General features: G+C 46.9%; 2 protein-coding genes across 5 annotated transcripts in view; both read left to right on the top strand.

Annotated features, from left to right (window-relative positions):
- RC3H2 (ring finger and CCCH-type domains 2) overlaps nucleotides 1–5,484 on the top strand; it is a 32,516-nt gene extending 27,032 nt beyond the window's left edge. For all 3 annotated transcript variants that reach the window (XM_081967124.1, XM_081967125.1, XM_081967123.1), the window contains one exon: nucleotides 869–5,484. In XM_081967124.1, coding sequence (XP_081823250.1) covers nucleotides 869–1,064 — 196 coding nt within the window. In that variant the 3' untranslated portion in view covers nucleotides 1,065–5,484. The remainder of the gene's footprint in view (nucleotides 1–868) is intronic.
- Nucleotides 5,485–8,610: 3,126 nt separating this feature from the next.
- PDCL (phosducin like) lies at nucleotides 8,611–17,586 on the top strand. 2 transcript variants are annotated; one of them, XM_081967174.1, is made up of 4 exons: nucleotides 8,611–8,806; nucleotides 12,163–12,340; nucleotides 14,148–14,329; nucleotides 16,447–17,586. In XM_081967174.1, exons 2-4 carry the CDS (start codon nucleotides 12,172–12,174, stop codon nucleotides 16,978–16,980), a joined length of 885 nt encoding a protein of 294 aa, XP_081823300.1. In that variant the 5' UTR covers nucleotides 8,611–8,806; nucleotides 12,163–12,171; the 3' UTR covers nucleotides 16,981–17,586. The 2 variants fall into 2 exon arrangements, with proteins under 2 accessions (XP_081823300.1, XP_081823299.1); XM_081967173.1 differs by lacking the exon at nucleotides 8,611–8,806 and adding an exon at nucleotides 9,027–9,111.
- The last annotated feature ends 1,871 nt before the right edge of the window (nucleotides 17,587–19,457 follow it).

The raw sequence follows: 19,457 nt of genomic DNA, 5'->3' as shown, positions 1-19,457 counted from the left end.
GAAGGTCCAGGGTAGCTCAAGACCTCAGTTTCCCTGCACGGAGGTTTTCTTCCACACTCTTGCCTTCCATTGTTCTTTTCTTGCTGTGGGTGGAGCTTCTCATATCTGATTCTAATTCTTTCTTTCTCTCTCTCTCTCTCTCTCTCTCTCTCTGTGTTTCATGCGTCTCTCTCTCCTTCCCTCTCTCTGTCTCTTTCTCTTTCTGTCTCTCATGTGTCTCTCTCTCCTTCCCTCCCTCTGTCTCTCTGTCTCTCTGTGTGTGTCTCTCATGTGTGTCTCTCTCACTGTCTGTCTCTCTGTCTGTCTCTCTCTCTGTCTCATGTGTCTCTCCTTCCCTCTCTCTGTCTTTCTGTCTCTGTCTCTCTGTCTCTCTCTCTGTCTCTCATGTGTCTCTCTCTCCTTCCCTCTCTCTGTCTCTGTGTGTGTGTGTGCGTGTGTGTCTCATGTGTGTCTCTTCTCTTTCCCTCTCTCTGTCTCTCTCTCTCTCTTTTTGCTGCCTCTCTCTGTGTCTTTTCTCTCTCTCTCTCGTGTGTGTCTCTCTCCTTCCCTCTGTTTCTCTCTCTTCCTGCCTCTCTGTGTCTTCTCTCTCTCTCTCTTTCCTGCCCTTTCTCTCTGTGTGTCTCTTCTCTCTCTCTTTCCCCCCCCCTCTCTCTCTCTCTCTCTCTTCTCTCTCTCTCTCTCTTCCCATCTCTCCCTCCCCCCCCCCCCCAAACCATTGTTAGATATCGGGGCTGAGCCACGTCCTGTCCCAAACATGCTTTTCCAAAAGACAAGTGGACTTCCTTCGTTTCTTTTTCCTGGAAAACATTTCCCTTCTGCAAAGGAGCTTGTGTGACCAAGTGTCCTTTGGCTTTTCCCCACCCACCAGGGAGAAGCGGAAGGGAGCCTTGCCGGCCGTCTCCTGCTTCGGCCAACCGACGGAGTCCTCCGCAGGCAGCAGGATCTCCCTGATGACGCCGTCAGCTGGCATGCACAGCCTTCTCCTCAAAACAGCCCACGGCATCGTGGAAGGGCAGAGTGACTTTTTAAGGCCGCTTGCAAACGGCAAAATGGTGAACACGTGAGAAGGGCTTGGCTTTCAGGCTGGTGAACGTACTCAGAAGCGGTTTAACTTCTCTCTCTCTCTTTCTCTCTTTCTCTCTGTCACTCTCTTCTCTTTTGGGGGATCATTTGTTTCCTGCAGACTTGTTGATACATCGGACTCTTCTCGTGTCTTAGCTTTCGGGAGAACACAAGAGAGAAGTGACGGAGGCCAGCAACTTTTGCTAGCTTCAGACGTTCACTTCCCACCCGCGCCAGGCGGGTGGAATCTGGCAAGTGTTTTCCCTTTAAAGTGGCTTTTCAGTGAGGTTGTTTTGGGGACACACACACACACCAAGTCATTCTTGCTTTGCGATGCCTTTTGTAGGGAAGCATTCAAAAACTAAAGCCAGTCGTTTCAGGGGAACGTTGTGGCTCGCAGGGGTACAACTGAAGTTGCTTTGCTGCCCTTGTTACGAGGGGGAGGAATTGGCACCCGTTGGAAGTCGCCTGATCCTTCAACGGCGGGAATTGCGTGGAGAAGCAATTGTGAGGAAAGAGGAGAGGGGCGTGTGGAGGATCTCCACGCAGGACCCTTCACTCAAGCCCTTAAGTTTTGCAACTGGTTCCTCTGTGGGCCACTTCTTCCCAGCCTCTTTGGCATCTTGGCCTTTCCTGGGCATCGAATAACTTTTCCTATATTAACAAAAATTATCGGTAACGAAGTCAAACCAAGTGCCTGGGTTTTTTTTTTTTCCACTTGGTTCTTTCTTGCTCAGAGTTGTAAGCAAGAATCACCATGTTCCGTGACAGCTCGGCCCACGCGTGGCGAGAGCGCTCAATTCCCGCAGCCCCCTCGACCGCCTGTGGGCCTCCCCCCTCCCCCTCCCGGCTTGGCATTCAATGCCTCCCCCCAGTGATTCTCTGCAAAACGGACGCAGCTAACACCTGTGTTTGTTCCCCTTTCTCTTCGTCAAAAACACGTGGTTGATTTAGCGGTCCTTGAGATGCTCCTGGTATTGAGTTGGCCATCTTGCTGCTGAGAACGCCAGTATTTAGAATTGTTAGTGATTTAACTCCGATGATATCTTGAAGTCTTTATCATGTAGCTTGAGCTGGGCTTGTACAGAACACGGGGGGGGGGGGGGGGAAATACCATATTTTTCGGAGTATAAGATGCTCCGAAGTATAAGACACACCTAGCTTTGGGGGAGGAAAACAAGAAAAAGAAAATCTGCTTCTGCCTCCTTGCAGCAAACAGTAAACTGTTTCAGTTTCAATTTCAGCACAAGCAACTGATTGTCAGTTGGATCGGCCTCCCGATGATCAACTGTTTCAGGCCGCAGGGATTACCTTGGGCTATTGCCTCCTCCATGCGCCCCTTCTGGGTGGCAGGGATCGGAATGGACGGAAAGTGGGGCGCACAGAGGCCAAAAATGGGATGCGGAGGCCGAAAATGGGGCTTGCAGAAGCGGCAATAGGCAATGGCAATCCCTGCAGCCTGAAACAGCTGATGGTCGGGAGGCCGATCCAACCGACAATCAGCTGCTTGTGCTAATCAGGCTGTGCTGAAGCTGAAACGGAAACAGGCTGTTTGCTGCTTGCTGCAAGGAGGCAAATTGCTGGGAGGCAGAGGCCAAAGGGTGGGGGCCAATGGCGGGGCTACATTCGGTGTATAAGACACGTCCAAATTTTCACTCTCTTAGGGGTGGACAGGGAGTGTGTCTTATACTCTGGAAAATACGGTAAGTCCTCTTTAAAATGTGATATATATTTTTTTGAAAACCATAAGAGATCTAAATTTGGGGCATTCTCCCCTGCGACCTTTTAGCTGTGCTCTTTTCCCTCTTTTAAAAAAAATATTCAGGCCACATCTGCAGAGCAAGGAGATACTAAGTTAATTGGGCAAAAAACATTCTCTCTATCGGTCCTCCTCTTCAGCTTCCTTTTTATAATTTTTACATTTGTCTTCCCTTTTTTTGTTTTTGTTTTAAGAAAATGTTTGTTAATTAACTTCTGTGAAGTTGTTTTAACTCTGGAAATCGTACTGGAATATTTTAGCCAAGAAGCCCTTTCACCAGGGTGTATTATATCTATACACACACTTGTATATACATATATATATATACAAGGGCTCATCCTTCTATCAAATGGATGTCAAAAGAAAACATTCAAAAGTGATCATGTTGTTGCCAGAATAAAGCTGGTATTGTGGCATCACAATGTTTTTTACACTCACAACGTTGTGGCATTTCTCCGCGGGTTACAGCTCTTAACTTGGATCGTTGGTTAACAACAACATCTCCCTTCTATACATCTATGTGCCATTTGGAAAATTCCGTTGTACGCACAGATTGAAAAATACAAGGACTTATTATATTTTGATAATTCCAGCAATGTTGTAGAAGGAAAAAAATACAATACAATAGCAGAGTTGGAAGGGACCTTGGAGGTCTTCTAGTCCAACCCCCTGCCTAGGCAGGAAACCCTATACCGTTTCAGACAAATGCTATCCAACATCTTCTTAAAGGCTTCCAGTGTTGGGGCATTCACAACTTCTGGGGGCTGTTTTTTATCTGCTAATTTGATAGTGAGGTGCAAAAGGCTATTTCTATAGCAGCGAAATTCCGTTCTTCGTTTTTCCTAACAATCCCCCAAATTTTCCTTTCTACCGTACCTCTTTAAACGAAAGGGGATTAAAAATCAAGATTTCTGTTACCGTACCTCTTCATTTTACCTGGCGACTGTTAAACAGCCAATGGCCAAATTTGCAATTTAACCAAGCAATTCTTGTATATACGGATTGATATATATATATATATAAAAGGTTGGAAAGATCCTTATTTTTGTCGCAACGGAAATAGCCCTTTTGCAAAGCTGAAATGCCACCAGTTGTCAGCACACTCTGAGAATGAAATGCTCGTTACCTGAGCAAATTGTCCGTGTTTCAGCTGTTAATAGTGTTTTGATTTTCGCGGGTTGCTTTTTAACGAACTGTGTTTTCTTTCTCAGGATTTGGCTATTTACAATCCATTGTTTACATACCATTGTCTATTTCTCTGGTGCATCGCAGTCAGGAAGCTTCCCCTTCAGCTGGGTTTGTTCCTAAGATATCTAGAATCATCATCGTCATATAACAACCCCATAAATCCCTTTTGGAGTGGAGTCTGAGCAACTGAATGCAGCTAGCAATGTGCTTTTTAATGGCCGGATGCCCTTCTTGTCCCCAGCACGGAGTTTTGTTCGGCAGATATATACACTTTATGTTTTCGTAGATTTTCACGGGTGTAGGTATGCTGGTCTTGTTGTATTCGGGTCTTTTCCTGTGTGAGATTGTCTTGGCAACGTTTCGGCGAGGTCTCACTCGCCATCTTCAGGCTGGTGTTTTCGGCTTAAGGTGTGGTCGGAGCTGCCGTCTTTCTATAAATTTGGTGGGAGTGTGTGGAGTGCTGGCTTTGTTTCAGTAAGTGGATTGATTGGCTGTGTGGTTGTATCATGATTGGTGCTGATTGGTGCTGGCTGTGTGTCCGTTGTTGTTTTGTGTTGTAACGGCCTGGGTGGTGGGTGGGGCTCATTTGTTGACTATGGCTGGTTTGAAGATGGCGAGCGAGACCTCGCCGAAATGTTGCCAAGACAATCTCAATCTTGCACGGGAAAAGACCCGAATACAACAAGACCAGCATATATATATATATATATATTAGTTTGAAGCAAGCAAGGGACTCGCACCGCTTGATAGGAACTTGATTTAAAAAAAGAAAAGCAATGGAAGGAGAATTGCAGATCAAAGGAAACAGCTAAAGTCTAAGCAAGGGCCCCAATCATCCCCACCAACTGTTTTCAACCCAGCTTTGGCATCTTGCTGTGATCCTGTGTTGTTGGTTTGGTTTGTTTGTTTGTTTTTAATTGGGCGCTGATTGTCGGGCGCTTCATAGCATCTCCAGTTTTGTTCTCTCTTTGCAGGCAGAGCGGTGAGGCAGCCAGGTGAGATGCAGGGTCTGTTTTAAGGCTCTGAGTGTACAGAACCAGGGCTAGTAAAAAGAACCAGGAGGAAGGAAGACCAAACTCCTTCCTTGGCAGAGAAGTAGCCACGTTACTGAGAAATGAAGGAGAAATTTTGCACACTCACACACATATTGGCCCAGACTTAAGGGGAGAATCGGTGTGGCAAAGACAGGAGAGCTTCGCAGGAGACGTTTGGCATTGCCAAAACTGTTTGGTGCTATACTTCGGTAGACAGTTAATCCTCAGGTTTCCCATCAGCAGGTGAATGGTGGAGCCGTCTTTCCAACACACACTGCAAGCGGCAGTGGTATTTCATCCTTGCTGTATACGTTATTTTGCCCAGAGAGGCAGTTCAGAAATAGATCTGGATACGTAAAAAGAGGGGCAAAACATTCCTTCTACAGAGGGCATGCAGCAAACGCACAATAGCCAGAATAGAGGAATGGAGGATAAGCCTTTTTTTTATTTAAAAAAAACAAAACAGAAATCCAAACCAGTCGCTGTGAATGTTGTCTTTAAATAAATAATCATCGGACGTTTCGGCAGAGTTTGGCCTGGCTAGGTTCTGTACACTGCAATCGGAAAAGAAAGATGCTGACCAGGGGTGGGATTGAAAAAATTTAGCAACTGGTTCTCGTTTTCGCCCTCTCCAGGCTACGGAGGCTTTTCTCGCGCCTCCGGAAGAGCAAAAATGTCCTGTCCCAGTTTCCGGAAGTTTACGGAAGTTCCAGGAAGCCTGTTTTTCACCCTCCCTGAGTCTCCGTGCAGCTCCTGCATTTACCTGGCATCCAATATGGGCCGCGTGGAGACACCTGGGAAGAGTGGAATGGGATGGGCGGGGCCAGCCAGTCCTTGCAAGTACCGCTTCGGTGAACTAGATGTAAAATTAGCTTCCAGTTCGCCGGAACTGGTCCGAAGCGGCTGAATCCCACCCCTGGTGCTGACCATTTTTTTGAGACCTGGTTTTTTTTGTCAGTGGGTATGTTTTTTTCCAGTATTTATACTCTTGTGCATTCAGATTTAAGTTCTCCAAAGATCTTTGCAGGAATTGAATTCAGGGCTTAAGTTTGTTGCGAAGGCCCGTTATCTTTTATGGACTAGAGTCATCACTTACAAATGTGATGACAGATAACGCCAGCTCTTTTCAATGTTCAGTTTTTTCTTTCACCACAGGGAGGGGTCCTAGCACCCATTGTTTTGGTCGCACGTGTTCGTGCCTTCCAGAGGCGTTGGACTGCAAAGTCCATCATTCACAGCCAAGATGTCTACTTGCTTTGGTCAGCTAGCTTGAGGGGGTGGCGGGGCTGTAAAATCAGGATATCTTGTTCTCTTCCTACAGTCAGGAGATGCTGAAAGGTCCCGTAGCAAAAGGAAAGATTTTCCTACACACATTCACACAACTCTGCTTTTGCAAAGCTTTAATGACTTTTTTTTTAATTGTACTTGACAAAAATCTTGACATTAAACAACTCCTGACTTTGCAAGTGCCGCAAAAGATCCTAATCCTCCCCTAACGAATTCTTCTTGGTCAATTAGTTCAAGGCATAGGAAATGCATGCATTTCTCTTCTATCTCTCTTTTTTTTTTTTCCAGGTGGATAAATCCATTATACTTTAGTTGTGATACAGCCCCTGTGGAGTATCGTAATTAAGCATTATAGTATTTACACTATATACTGCATATATTCTTTTCCCTGAAAGTTAAAAAGAAAGAGGAGGGGGAAAAGAAAAAAACGTCGTTTTCTTGAGTTGATTTAAGATTTTATAAACCTGCTTAATCTGGAAACATTTGGGAAAAGAGACCAGGTTTGTTTCGGGGTTTTTTGGGGGGTCAATTCTACAACCGCTTGTAAAGCTCAAGTGTGAATAATTCTTACGTCTGTATTAGACATTTTCTTTGCAAATCTATTGTTCGATTAAAATGTAAATGAGATAAAAGATGGTGTACACCCATCATATATATAATAAAGCCAATTCCATCGCTACGGTGGATTTAAGATGCTCATTTTTAATGGTGCGTTCTCAGCTTCTATTTAAAAATATTAATTTAAAAGAAAAAAAATATCTGTAAAACAAAATGAGGGGGGGATATATTTCAGGGTAGGGCAATGAATTCTATTCCGTTTTGTTCTGTTTTAAAGCTCCAAATTGTATTTATGGTTATTTTTGTGTTAGAGGAATAGGATTTACACTTAGGGAAGTTTTAGACCGTACGGTCTGTATTTTGGGGGGGGGGAGGGAGGGGGGGTTGAAAAAAATGGAAACTGGCTTTGTGATTTAGCCTGAATAATATAATACATGTGTGTTTGCGGTAGCACTGAAGTAGATTGTTAGCTTTAAGGCTGGTCACAGACTTTAGCTAATTGTGGTCTGTTTGTTTTTTCTGTTTTGTTTTTCCAGTGTTTCAAGAGAGACTTCATAGAATCTCAATTTGCAATACTTGAAATGTATTTTGCATGCCGTAAAATAAAATAAAATTTTAAAAAAAGAACAAAAAAAAGTCTGCTTAAAGTTTGTTTTGCTTTCATCTTGTTGGGGCAGGGAAATGCCGTATTTTCCGGACTATAAGACGCAGCAAGATTTCGAAGCGGTAAAGTCAGAAAAGAAAAGTGTTTTTTGTCCTCCCTGGCCCCCAGGAGCACTCGGCGGGCTTCTGTTTTTGCAAAAAAAGGAAATAAATAAGAAGCTACTCTTTTATAAAAGTGTTCGATGGGTCAATAAGTGATACGAGTTCCTCCTGTTCAAGATCAACAGCCAGATAAGGCAGGAAGCCAGGAACTTTCAGCATCTCGGTCTCTTCTTCTTTCACTCAACATCTGGAAGTATGCGATGATCCTTCTTTTCTGTTCAGGAGCTCAAGCTACGTTGAGGCAGGACGTAAAATGAATCAGGCTATAAAAAGTGAGACCCAACAAGAAAGGAGGAGTGAAAACTTGCTTTTGGGAAGCGTACAAGAAGAGGAAATGTCCAAAAGCCAAACCGCAAGTTCAGCTACAGTTCACACATATGAGTCAAGAGTACACAAAAAGGTTGCTAGAAACTTAGGCAAGATATTTCGTAACGGGAATGATGAATCAATCAAGTAATGTTGTCAGCTGATATGTGGCATTTCCGTGTTGTTCTGCTGCTTTTGGAAGATATATAAGAACTGTCTTTTCTATAAGTTGGCGTTCAGATGGTTAAGAGGTCTGCTTTGGCTAACTTGCTCTCAACCTTTGCGCAAATAAAGACGGCTTTTGGTTCTGAAGCCTGAGCCCCTTAATTTTCTGCCACAATGTGATCCTGTCCACCGTTAAACCATCTTTCCAAGCAGCCTCCATGTTTTACAGTGTCTTTTTTTCCCCACTTGGAGCTGAACCCAGATGGACATTTCTCCCAACAAAACAATCCAGCCTGGTGCTGGGGAGTTTGTTATTGTTTTGCTCTTGGCAGGCTTCAGGATGAGCGACTAGGCCGGAATCACCATAGCAACCAGCTTATGCATTGATGGAGTCCCCTTTCCCGCCGGCAGGGGGCCCAGCGCGCGTTTAGTTGCCTTCCCTCCTCCCAACGAGAGACTTCCGGTTGTCAAGTGACCGTGCGGGGCAAAAGAGTGGAAAGGGGCGCGCCAGCCAGCCAAAGGGAAGCGTTCGTCGGGCAACAGCCGGCCCGAGGCTTCCCCCCCCCCCACATGCCCGCAGCTCGGGGGAACTAAGAAGAAGCGGAGCGAACGGGGACGTTTGCGGCCTTAGGAGCGACGAAGAGGGGAACACCCCCTCCCCGTTGCAGGCGAACGGAGCTAGGCACGGCTTTAATGGCAGCGAAATGACGGGGGAGAAAAGTCCATTAAAAGGCCACGCGTGGAATCAGCGTGGATTGGGTTTTCTTTTGGGGTGGGTGGGAGGGAGGGTGGAAGGTTCGAAAGGAACCGGAAGTGCTGCGCGGCGAGGGCGGTCTCGCTTTTTCTTTTAACCTCTATGGCCTCTCCCTACTTCCTTATTCCATGCCCCGCCCCTTTTTTTCCCAGCCTCCTTTGCGCGTCTTCCTGGGCGTCGGTTGGAGGGGGGCGAGAAAGAGAGAGAGAGAGAGAGGAGCCGCCCCTCGAAGGGTGAGGAATTGGGGAGGGGTCTGGGCTGCCCCACGGGGGGGGGGCGTGTTGGAAGGGAGGGGGCTGGGAAAGAGGGGGGCTCTTACCCCATAGAGCTGGTCTACCCCACAGGGAGGGTGTTGGGGAAAAGGGGGCTGGGAAGGGGGGGGCTGGTCTGCCCCACAGGGAAGAGATGGGGAAGTGAGGGGGGGTCTATTCCTCGGGGGGGGGGCTGGGAAAGAAGGGGCTCCTACTCCATAGGGCTGGGAGGGGGGGCTGGTTTACCCCATAGGGAGGGTGTAAGGAAAAGAGGCGCTGGGAAAGAGGGGGCACCTACCCCATAGGGCTGGTGGGTGGTGGTCTGCCCCACAGGGAAGAGATGGGGGAGGGGGGGTCTATTCCTCAGGGAGGGGGCTGGGAAAGAGGGGGAACCTACCCCATAGGGCTGGTCTGCGCTACAGGGAGGGTGTTGGGGAGAAGGGGGCTGGGAAGGGGGGGCTACCCCATAGAGCTGGGAGGGGGGGATGGTCTGCCCCACAGGGAAGAGATGGGGAAGGGAGGAGGGGGTCTATTCCTCAGGGAGGGGGCTGGGAAAGAGGGGGCACCTACCCCATAGAGCTGGTCTGCCCCGCAGGGAGGGTATTGGAAAAAAGGAGGGGGGAGGGGGGGCTGGGAAAGAAGGGAAACCTACCCCATAGGCCTGGAAAGGGGGGGGGCTGGTCTGCCCCACAGGGAGGGTTTTGGAAAATAAATAGGGGGGGGCTCAGCTGAGCTGAATCAAAGGGAAGAGATGGAAAAGGAGGGGGGCTATTCCTCAGGGAGGGGGGAAAGAGGAGGGACCTACTCCATAGGGCTGGTCTGCCCCGCAGGGAGGGTAGTGGAGAAAAGGGGGCTGGGCTGCCCCAAAGGGACGAGATGGGAATGGGAGGGGGGGTCTATTCCTCAGGGAAGGGCCTGGGAAAGAGGGGGGCGCCTACCATAGGACTGGGAGGGGGATCTAGTCTGCCCCGCAGGGAGGGTGTTGTAAAAAAGGGGGGGTGGGGAGCCCCAAAGGGAAGAGATGGGAAAGGGAGGGTGGGCTGACCCACAGGGAGGGGCTTAGGAAACAGGGGATGCCTACCCCATACAGCTGGGAAGGGGATGGGACTGGCCTCCTCTGCAGGGAGGGTGTTTGGGGCCATCTTGCGTGGCCCAGAAGCAGGAGCTGGGCTGGCCTTCCTTACAGGGAGAAGGGGAAAGGGGGGCGCTTACCTCACAGGGATGGGAAGGGAAGACTGCTCTGCCCTAGAGCAAAGAGATGTGAAGGGGGGGGGGGAAGAGGGGCAGTGTCTACCCTATAGATTTGGGAAAGGAGACTGGCCTGCCCCACAGGGAGAGGGTTGAAAAGGAGGGGGCTGGCCTGCCCCGCAGGGAGAGGGTTGGAAGGAGGGGCTGGGCAAGGGGCTACCTGCCCCACAGAGCTGGGAAGCTGGTCTGCCCTGCAGGGAGGGCTTTGGAAAGGAGGAAAGCGACCCGCCCCATGGGAAAGGGGAGAGCTGGCTTGCAGATAGGAAAGAGGGTTAAGGCAGATTCATGGGGAAAGAAACACCTTAACCTTCCCCTGATTGATCAATCAGAATAGAGCTAGAAGGGACCTTGGAGGTCTTCTAGTCCAACCCCACGCAGACCATTTCAGACAGGTGGCTGTCCTGTCTTTCTTTCTCTTTCTTTCTTCCTTCCTTCTTTCCTTCCTTCCTTCCTTCAGACAGGTGGCTGTCCTGTCTTTCTTTCTCTTTCTTTCTTTCTTCCTTCTTTCCTTCTTTCTTTCTTTCTTTCTTTCTTCTTTCTTTCTTTTTTTTAAAAAGGAGCGGTTTTACCTTCAGGCCAGCAGCCCTAATGGCTCAGCCTCTTAATCCCAGCATCCGGCAGAATTCCTCGCATGGGCTTCTCTCTTCTCCAAGCTGCTCCAGAAATCCTCCTAAAAGCCCCGTAAGCTGGAGTTGAGATGCAGAGTGCCCTGCTTTCCCCCCCCCCCAATCCCCCCCCCCAAAAAATCCCACTTCACCAGGAGGAAAAAATGCTTTTCTTCTCCCCCCCCCCCCATCATTTTATTTTATTTTATACTATTTATACATACCCTTGCGTGAATGGTGTGATACCGGTGTTTCAATACAAACAGTATTATTACTCATAGCAATTACATTTCATTTCCATTAGAGTAGAGTAGAGTAGAGTAGAGTAGAGTAGAGTAGAGTAGAAGAATGGAATGGAATAGAATAGAATAGAGAAGAGAAGAGAATTAGAATAGAATAGAATCTATTTTTGTATCCACATTGTTTTTAATATGACTGTACACCGCCCCGAGTCCTGTTTAGGAAAGGGTGCGGTCTATAAATTAAAGTATTATTATTATTATTATTATTATTATTATTATTATTATTATTATTATTATTCATTCTTTTCATTAGTCGGTGCCTCAGTGGACACTTCTGCTACCAATCGCAATCGTTTAAACGCTTTTTCTTCTTGTACCCAATTCGTACATCCTTTTTTAAAAAAAATAAATAAAATAAAACTTTTAACAACTGAGCTGCCAGATGGCTTTTAAAATTCCTGCTGGCAAATCCAGAACCTGCTTAGAGGATAAAGAGGGGGATTAAAGGGGGGGGGGTGTTGAATGTTTGCTGCTAATGCCCCTTTTTGCTGCTGTCGCTGTCTCGTTCATATCTCTCTATTTGACCATTTTCAGGCGCGTTGGGGGGTGGGTGGGAAGGGAATTAAAAATATCGAATCTGTTAAGCAGGAGAGGGCGTGATCCTAGCATTAATCCACTAGCTGGATTGAGGCTGTTGTTAAGAATCCCCAGTTGGACTCAAATCTATATAATTTGGTGTGGTAGGTAGGTAGGTAGAAGTCTCGCTGGTCCCAGAGGTTGTATCCCAAGCTGTTACGTGCTCTGCGGTTGTTTTCCCCTGTTTATTTTGCCCCTCGGTGACGGGAGGAAGCGCGATATGGCGGCGGCAACGACGGAGTCTCCGTTCCCACGCACCACGTCGGCTTCCTTCTGACTCTTCTCTTTGTTTCCTTCGCCAGCCCCCCACGATGACCACCCTGGACGATAAGCTGTTGGGGGAGAAACTCCAGTACTACTACAGCAGCAGCGATGAGGAGGACAGCGAGAAGGACGACAACGAGGGCTCGGCCGCTGCCCACGATGCCGCCCTGACGGAAGAGGTGGCTCTCAGCGCTGACGGCAGCGCCATAAACACAGGTACCCCCTTCCTTTAGAGCAGGCGGCGAAGCTTTTCGGCACTGCGTGCCCAAATCAGCGTCGGAAACCGAAGTGTCGGAAATGTGCGTGCGCATTCTTGGCTGTTTTGGGGGGGCGTTTTTCGGGCCAAAAGCAGCCTGAAAAAAGCCCCCGAATGCCCTGTTTTTTGGCGCTTGCAAAGACCAGCATCCGTGCCGGAAACCAGAAGAGAAGCTCTGGCGATGGCGCGTGTGCCCACAGAGAACTGCAGAGATTCGCTTTGTTGTGCAAATCACTGCAGTTGTTAAACTAGTAACACGGCTGTTAAGTGAATTTGGCTTTTCCTTGATCTTTGCTTGTCAAAAGGTCGCAAAAGGGGATCTCGTCTCACACACACACACACACACACACAAACACACACACACACACACACACCCTGGGGCACCGCGGCCGTCATAAACACAAATCAGTTCGTCGAGCGTCTGAAGGGTGATCATGTCATGCAACGGTCGTAAGTGGGAAAGACGGTGGCTTTTCCCCCCTCCCCAGTGACATCGTAACTTTGAACGGTCGCTAAATGGACTGTTGTAAGTCGAGGACTACCTGTAGATAGGTCCGCATTTTTCAGGGCTTTATTTCAAACTTTTTAAGAGCCTTTTTTTCTCTCTCTCTCCTTATTGGGCCTCTCGGTTCTCCCACGTCCCAAATTTTAAGAAAAATGTTCGAAAAGATTTGAATACATGCACAATTTCCAGTCGTGTCCTTCTCCCCCCCCCCCCCCCCCCGTAAAACCTCCCTGTTTTCATTTAAAATATTTAAACATGACTTTAATAACAATTGAATTAATCTAAATATTAGTTTAAATATTAATATTTTGGGGCTTGGGGTTTATTTTATCAATGTCTAGCTGACAAAAACAGGTGTCCGAATCAGAGAAATGTAAGGAAGGATCAGTGATATAAGGAAGATACATTAACTTGGTTAAACAAATATGATGATGATGATAGTTATTAATATTAATGGATATTAATGCAAGGAGTATTGTTGTAAACATTTTGATTCTTATTTCCTAAAATGATTTGTACCCGGACAACACCCTATTCCATTGAAATTGGATTTTTTGTATGTTATAAAATAAAATATGAACCGTCTCTCTCTCTCTCTCTCTCCCCTCTCTCTCTCTCTCTCTCTCTCTCTCCTCTCTCTCTCTCCCTCTCTCTCCCTCTCTCTCTCTCTCTCTCTCCCTCTCTCTCCCTCTCTCTCTCTCCTCTCTCTCTCTCCCTCTCTCCCCCCCCTCTCTCTCCTCTCTCTCTCTCTCCTCTCTTTCCCTCTCTCTCCCCCTCTATTCTTCTATTTCTCTTTTTACCTCAGGCAGGTGACATGATTAGAAGTTAGATAGGAAAGAAAGGAAAAGTTTCTCCATAAAGGGTGACATGATTAAAAGCTAGAATAAGTTGATAGAAATAAGGGGAATATTAATGTACACACTTTTACCTTATAAAACAAAAGTAATAATGAGAAAATGTGGAGTAATTGTATAATGACAGATTGCAACCTAATATAAATGTGTATTATTAGAAATACGTAGATTGATTGAATGATGTTTAATCTGATTAGTTTCAATTGGATTGGAATGTATGGCGTCCAGGACACGGACACACACACAGTATATATAAATATAAACTTAGTCCCCCCCCCCCCCAAAAAAAAACCAACAACCTCTCCCTGTAATGGGGGCATCGGGGGGGTCCTTTTTCTTTTTTTAATCGAGATTGATTAAAGCCGCAGTTTGAGTGATGGGACACGTTATGCTTTTTTTCCCCCTCAGGCCCTAAAGGCGTGATCAACGACTGGAGGAGGTTCAAACAGCTGGAAACGGAGCAGAGGGAGGAACAGTGCCGGGAGATGCAGAGGTTGATCAAGAAGCTCTCCATGACCTGCCAATCACACCTGGACGAAGAGAAGGACAAGCAGAAGCAGAAGGAGCTGCAAGAGAAGCTGAACGACAAGGTACAATTCTCCCGATGGGTCTCGGATCGATTTGCCCATGTCGGCAAGAGGTGCGGAGGCCGTGCAGAAATGTATCTCTTAGTACAATTTACAAGGATGGCTCAGGGGCTGAGATGCTGAGCTTGTCGATCAGAAAGGTCGGCAGTTCGAATCCCTAGCGCCGCGTAACGGAGTGAGCTCCCGTGACTTGTCCCAGCTTCTGCCAACCGAGCAGTTCGAAAGCAGGTAAAAAATGCACGTAGAAAAATAGGAGCCACCTTAAGTGGGAAGGGAACAGCGTTCCAGGTGCCTTCGGTGTTGAGTCATGCAGCCACTGACCACGGAGACGTCTTCGGATAGCACTGGCTCTTGGGCTTTGAAACAGAGATGAGCAGCGCCCCCTAGAGTCAGGAATGACTAGCACAGATGTGCGAGGGGAACCTTTACCTTAAAATTTATTAGCCACGCAGGGAGAATAGAAAGGGTTTGGCTAGCATATCAGATAAATCAATGGATGGATGGATGGATGGATAGATGATAGATAGATAAATAGATAGATGATAGATAGATAGATAGATAGATAGATAGATAGATAGATGATAGATAGATGATAGATAGATAGATAGATGATATCAGATTATAGATATCAGATAAATCAATGGATGGATAGATGATAGATAGATGATAGATAGATAGATGATAGATAGATAGATAGATAGATAGATAGATAGATAGATAGATAGATAGATAGATAGATAGATGATAGGTAGATGATAGGTAGATAGATGATGTCAGATTATAGATATCAGATAAATCGATGGATGGATGGATTGATAGATGATAGATGGATGGATGGATGGATGGATGGATGATATCAGATTATAGATATCAGATAAATCGATGGATGGATGGATAGAGATAGATGATAGATAGATAGGTAGGTAGGTAGGTAGGTAGGTAGGTAGATAGATAGATGATAGATAGATAGATAGATAGATAGATAGATGATAGATAGATAGATAGATAGATAGATAGATAGATAGATAGATAGATAGATAGATAGATAGATAGATAGATAGATAGATAGATGATAGATAGATAGATAGATAGATAGATGATAGATAGATGATAGATAGATAGATAGATAGATAGATAGATAGATAGATAGATAGATGATAGATAGATAGATAGATAGATAGATAGATAGATAGATAGATAGATAGATAGATAGATGATAGATAGATAGATAGATGATAGATAGATGATAGATAGATGATAGATAGATAGATAGATAGATGATAGATAGATAGATGATAGATAGATAGATAGATAGATAGATAGATGATAGATAGATAGATAGATGATAGATAGATGATAGATAGATAGATAGATAGATAGATAGATAGATGATAGATAGATAGATAGATGATAGATAGATAGATAGATAGATAGATGATAGATAGATGATAGATAGATAGATAGATAGATAGATAGATAGATAGATAGATAGATGATAGATAGATAGATAGATAGATAGATAGATAGATAGATAGATGATAGATAGATAGATAGATGATAGATAGATGATAGATAGATGATAGATAGATAGATAGATAGATGATAGATAGATAGATGATAGATAGATAGATAGATAGATGATGATGATAGATAGATAGATAGATAGATAGATAGATGATAGATAGATAGATAGATAGATAGATGATAGATAGATGATAGATAGATAGATAGATAGATAGATGATAGATAGATAGATAGATAGATGATAGATAGATGATAGATAGATAGATGATAGATAGATAGATAGATAGATAGATAGATAGATTGATAGATAGATAGATAGATAGATAGATAGATAGATAGATAGATAGATAGATAGATAGATAGATAGATAATGTGGGAACTGGATATGTTTAACCTAAGGAAGAGAAGAATTAGGGTTATTCCAGTTCGTGAATGGCTGCCACAGAGAATCAAACTCAGAATAGAACTGGAAGGGACCTTGGAGGTCCTCTAATCCAACCCTCTGCTCAAGGAGGAGAATCTAGACCATCTCAGATAAATGATTGTCCATTAAAAGCTGTGGCCTCTTCCTCCCCCCCCCTCCCCTCCCCCCACAGCTGGCGCTACACCAGGAAGCGGACGACGAGGCCTTCCTGCAGCAATACCGCAAGCAGCGCATGGAGGAGATGCGCCGGCAGCTGCACCCGGGCCAGCACTTCAAGCAGGTCTTTGAGATCCAGAGCGCCGAGGCCTTCCTGGAGACAGTGGACCAAGGGGACAAGAAGACGCTGGTCATGGTCCACATCTACGAGGACCACATCCCCGGTGCCGAAGCCCTGGACGGCTGCATGCTCTGCCTGGCCGCCGAGTACCCCACGGTGAAGTTCTGCCGGGTGCGCAGCTCCCTGATCGGCGCCAGCTCCCGCTTCACCAGCAACGCCCTGCCGGCCCTGCTGGTCTACAAGGGCGGGGAGCTGATCGGCAACTTCATCCGCCTGACCGACCAGCTGGGCCAAGACTTCTTCGCCGCGGACTTGGAGGCCTTCCTGCAGGAGTTCAGCCTGCTGCCGGAGAAGGACGTGGTGCTCTTCACTTCCATTTGCAACCCCGCCTCTTGCTACGACGAAGACAGCGATTTGGAGATTGACTGAGAGCCCGAGCCACGGGAGTCCCCGGTCTCTCTCTCCCCCCCTTCCTTTGGCTCGGGAAGGATAGCTCTTCCCCCTAAAAGCCCCCTCCCCAAGCCCAGATTTGCGACTTGTAGCGGCTTCTTTGGCAGTGCCCGTCCCGAGCCGTGCCCTCCTCCTCCTCCTCGGCACCGCGTAGATTCAGAAATCGTCCTTTTCGTTTGGGGTCCTGTCACCGCAGCCACCCAGAGCAGAGGGGAGTGGGGGGGTCAGCCCCACTGCTTCCTGCGAGAGAGCGAGCCACTCATCCTTCGCTTCAAACCTGACCAACATCGAGAGGACGTAGATGGTCTCTGGGGTTGCTTGGGGTGGGGGAGTGGGGCGCTCCTAACTCGGGTATCTTTTTTTCCGTCCCGCGAAAAAAATTGGGAACCGGCAATCTCTCTCTCTCTCTCTCTCTCGATGTGGCCCTCCCCCTGGGTTGTCTGTCTCTCTTTCTCTCTCTCTCTCTCTCTTCCTCCCTTCCCTTCCCTGTGTGTCTTGTGCAAATTGACTGTTGAAGACTCCTTCACGCCTAGCGAAACTTAAACCGTGTTTTCTTAATGCAATAAAAAAGATTTAAAATCGGACGCTTTTCTAACGGAGTGCAGTCAGCTTGATCAAACCCAGCTCAGAAATGGCCCTCCTGGGCTCTGTGTGTGTGTGTGTGTGTGTGATCAAGGCTTTGGGGGGGGGGTATGAAGAGGGAAACGGGGGGGGGGGAGAGAGAGAACGTTTTATCCCTTGTGCCGGTTGAGAGCTGGATTTGAGGGGGCTCGAGATGACGCAACACCACATTCCCAACACATTTTAGAAGGATGTTTGGAAGCAGCTTCCTGGTTTATGTCTGCCTTATCATAACAGGAAAACTCCCCAGGGCATCAAAAGGAAGGTCCTACAGTTAGCCAACGAAAACAAAATCCACAGCTACAGTAGAGGTGGAACCTTGCTCAGTAGTAGTAACTGTGAAAGGGATCTTGGAGTCCTAGTAGACAACCGTTTAAATAGGAGCCAGCCGTGGGCAGCAGCTGCCCAAAAAGCCAACACAGTTCTAGGCTGCATCAACAGAGGGAGAGAAGATCACGTGAAGGGTTACTACCACTTTACAAGGCCTTGGTAAGGCCACACTTGGAATACGGCATCCAGTTTTGGTCTCCACAATGTAGAAAAGATGTGGAGACTCTAGAAAGAGTGCAGAGAAGAGCAACAAAGAGGATTAGGGGACTGGAGGATAAAACATGAGGAACGGTTACAGGAACTGGGTATGTCTACTTTAATGAAAAGAAGGACTAAGGGAGACAGGATAGCAGTCTTCCAATATCTCAGAGGCTGCCCCAAAGAAGAGGGAGTCAAGCTATTCCCCAAAGCAACTGAGTGTAGAACAAGAAGCAATGGGTGGAAACTAATCAAGGAGAGAAGCAACCTAGAACTAAGAAGAAATTTCCTGACAGTGAGAACAATTAACCAGTGGAACAATGTGCTTCCAGAAGTGAATGCCCCAACACTGGAAGTCTTTGAGAAGATGTTGGATAGCCATTTGTCTGAAACGGTATAGGGTTTCCTGCCTAGGCAGGGGGTTGGAGTAGAAGACCTCCAAGGTCCCTTCCAACTCTCCTATTAAATGCCCCAGGCTTAAGCCTATTCAAAGGCAGTGGAGAGTGGGGCGGGGCAGAGATTGGCATAAGTCAATCCAGATAGACTTCATCTAGCTAGATAAATAACCTCTGGATGCAGGTGAAGTAGGAGAGTGCAAAAGTTGGCTTGAACCTCAACATTAAGAAAACTTAAGATCATGGCATCCGGCCCTCTCAATTCCTGGCAAATAGATGGACATTCTCCTCCTCCTCCTCCTCTCCACAATCCCCACTCCCTTCTAGCACTGAGGATGTTACCTAGTTGGGTCATGAAATGTCTGCAGGAAAAAAAGCAAGCTCAGAGCACCAAGGACCCCAGGGTCATTCTCCTCCTCCTCCTCCTCCTCCTCCTCCTCCTCCTCCTCCTCCTCCTCCTCCTCCTCCTCCTCCTCCTCCTCCTCCTCCTCCTCCTCTCCACAATCCCCACTCCCTTCTAGCACTGAGGATGTTACCTAGTTGGGTCATGAAACGTCTGCAGGAAAAAAAGCAAGCTCAGAGCACCAAGGACCCCAGGGTCATTCTCCTCCTCCTCCTCCTCCTCCTCCTCCTCCTCCTCCTCCTCCTCCTCTCCACAATCCCCACTCCCTTCTAACCCTGATGATGTTACCTAGTTGGGTTATGAAACGTCTGCAGGAAAAAAAGCAAGCTCAGAGCACCAAGGACCCCAGGGTCATTCTCCTCCTCCTCCTCCTCCTCCTCCTCCTCCTCCTCCTCCTCCTCCTCCTCCATTCCTCCTCCTCTCCACAATCCCCACTCCCTTCTAACCCTGATGATGTTACCTAGTTGGGTTATGAAACGTCGACAAGAATACCGCCAAGCTCAAGAGAG

This window comes from Natrix helvetica (assembly GCF_964273705.1).
Source record: "Natrix helvetica genome assembly, chromosome: 15".
NCBI lineage: Eukaryota > Metazoa > Chordata > Lepidosauria > Squamata > Natricidae > Natrix > Natrix helvetica.
The sequence above is the reverse complement of the archived record's forward strand: the minus strand, read 5'-3'. Positions and strand labels throughout refer to the sequence as shown.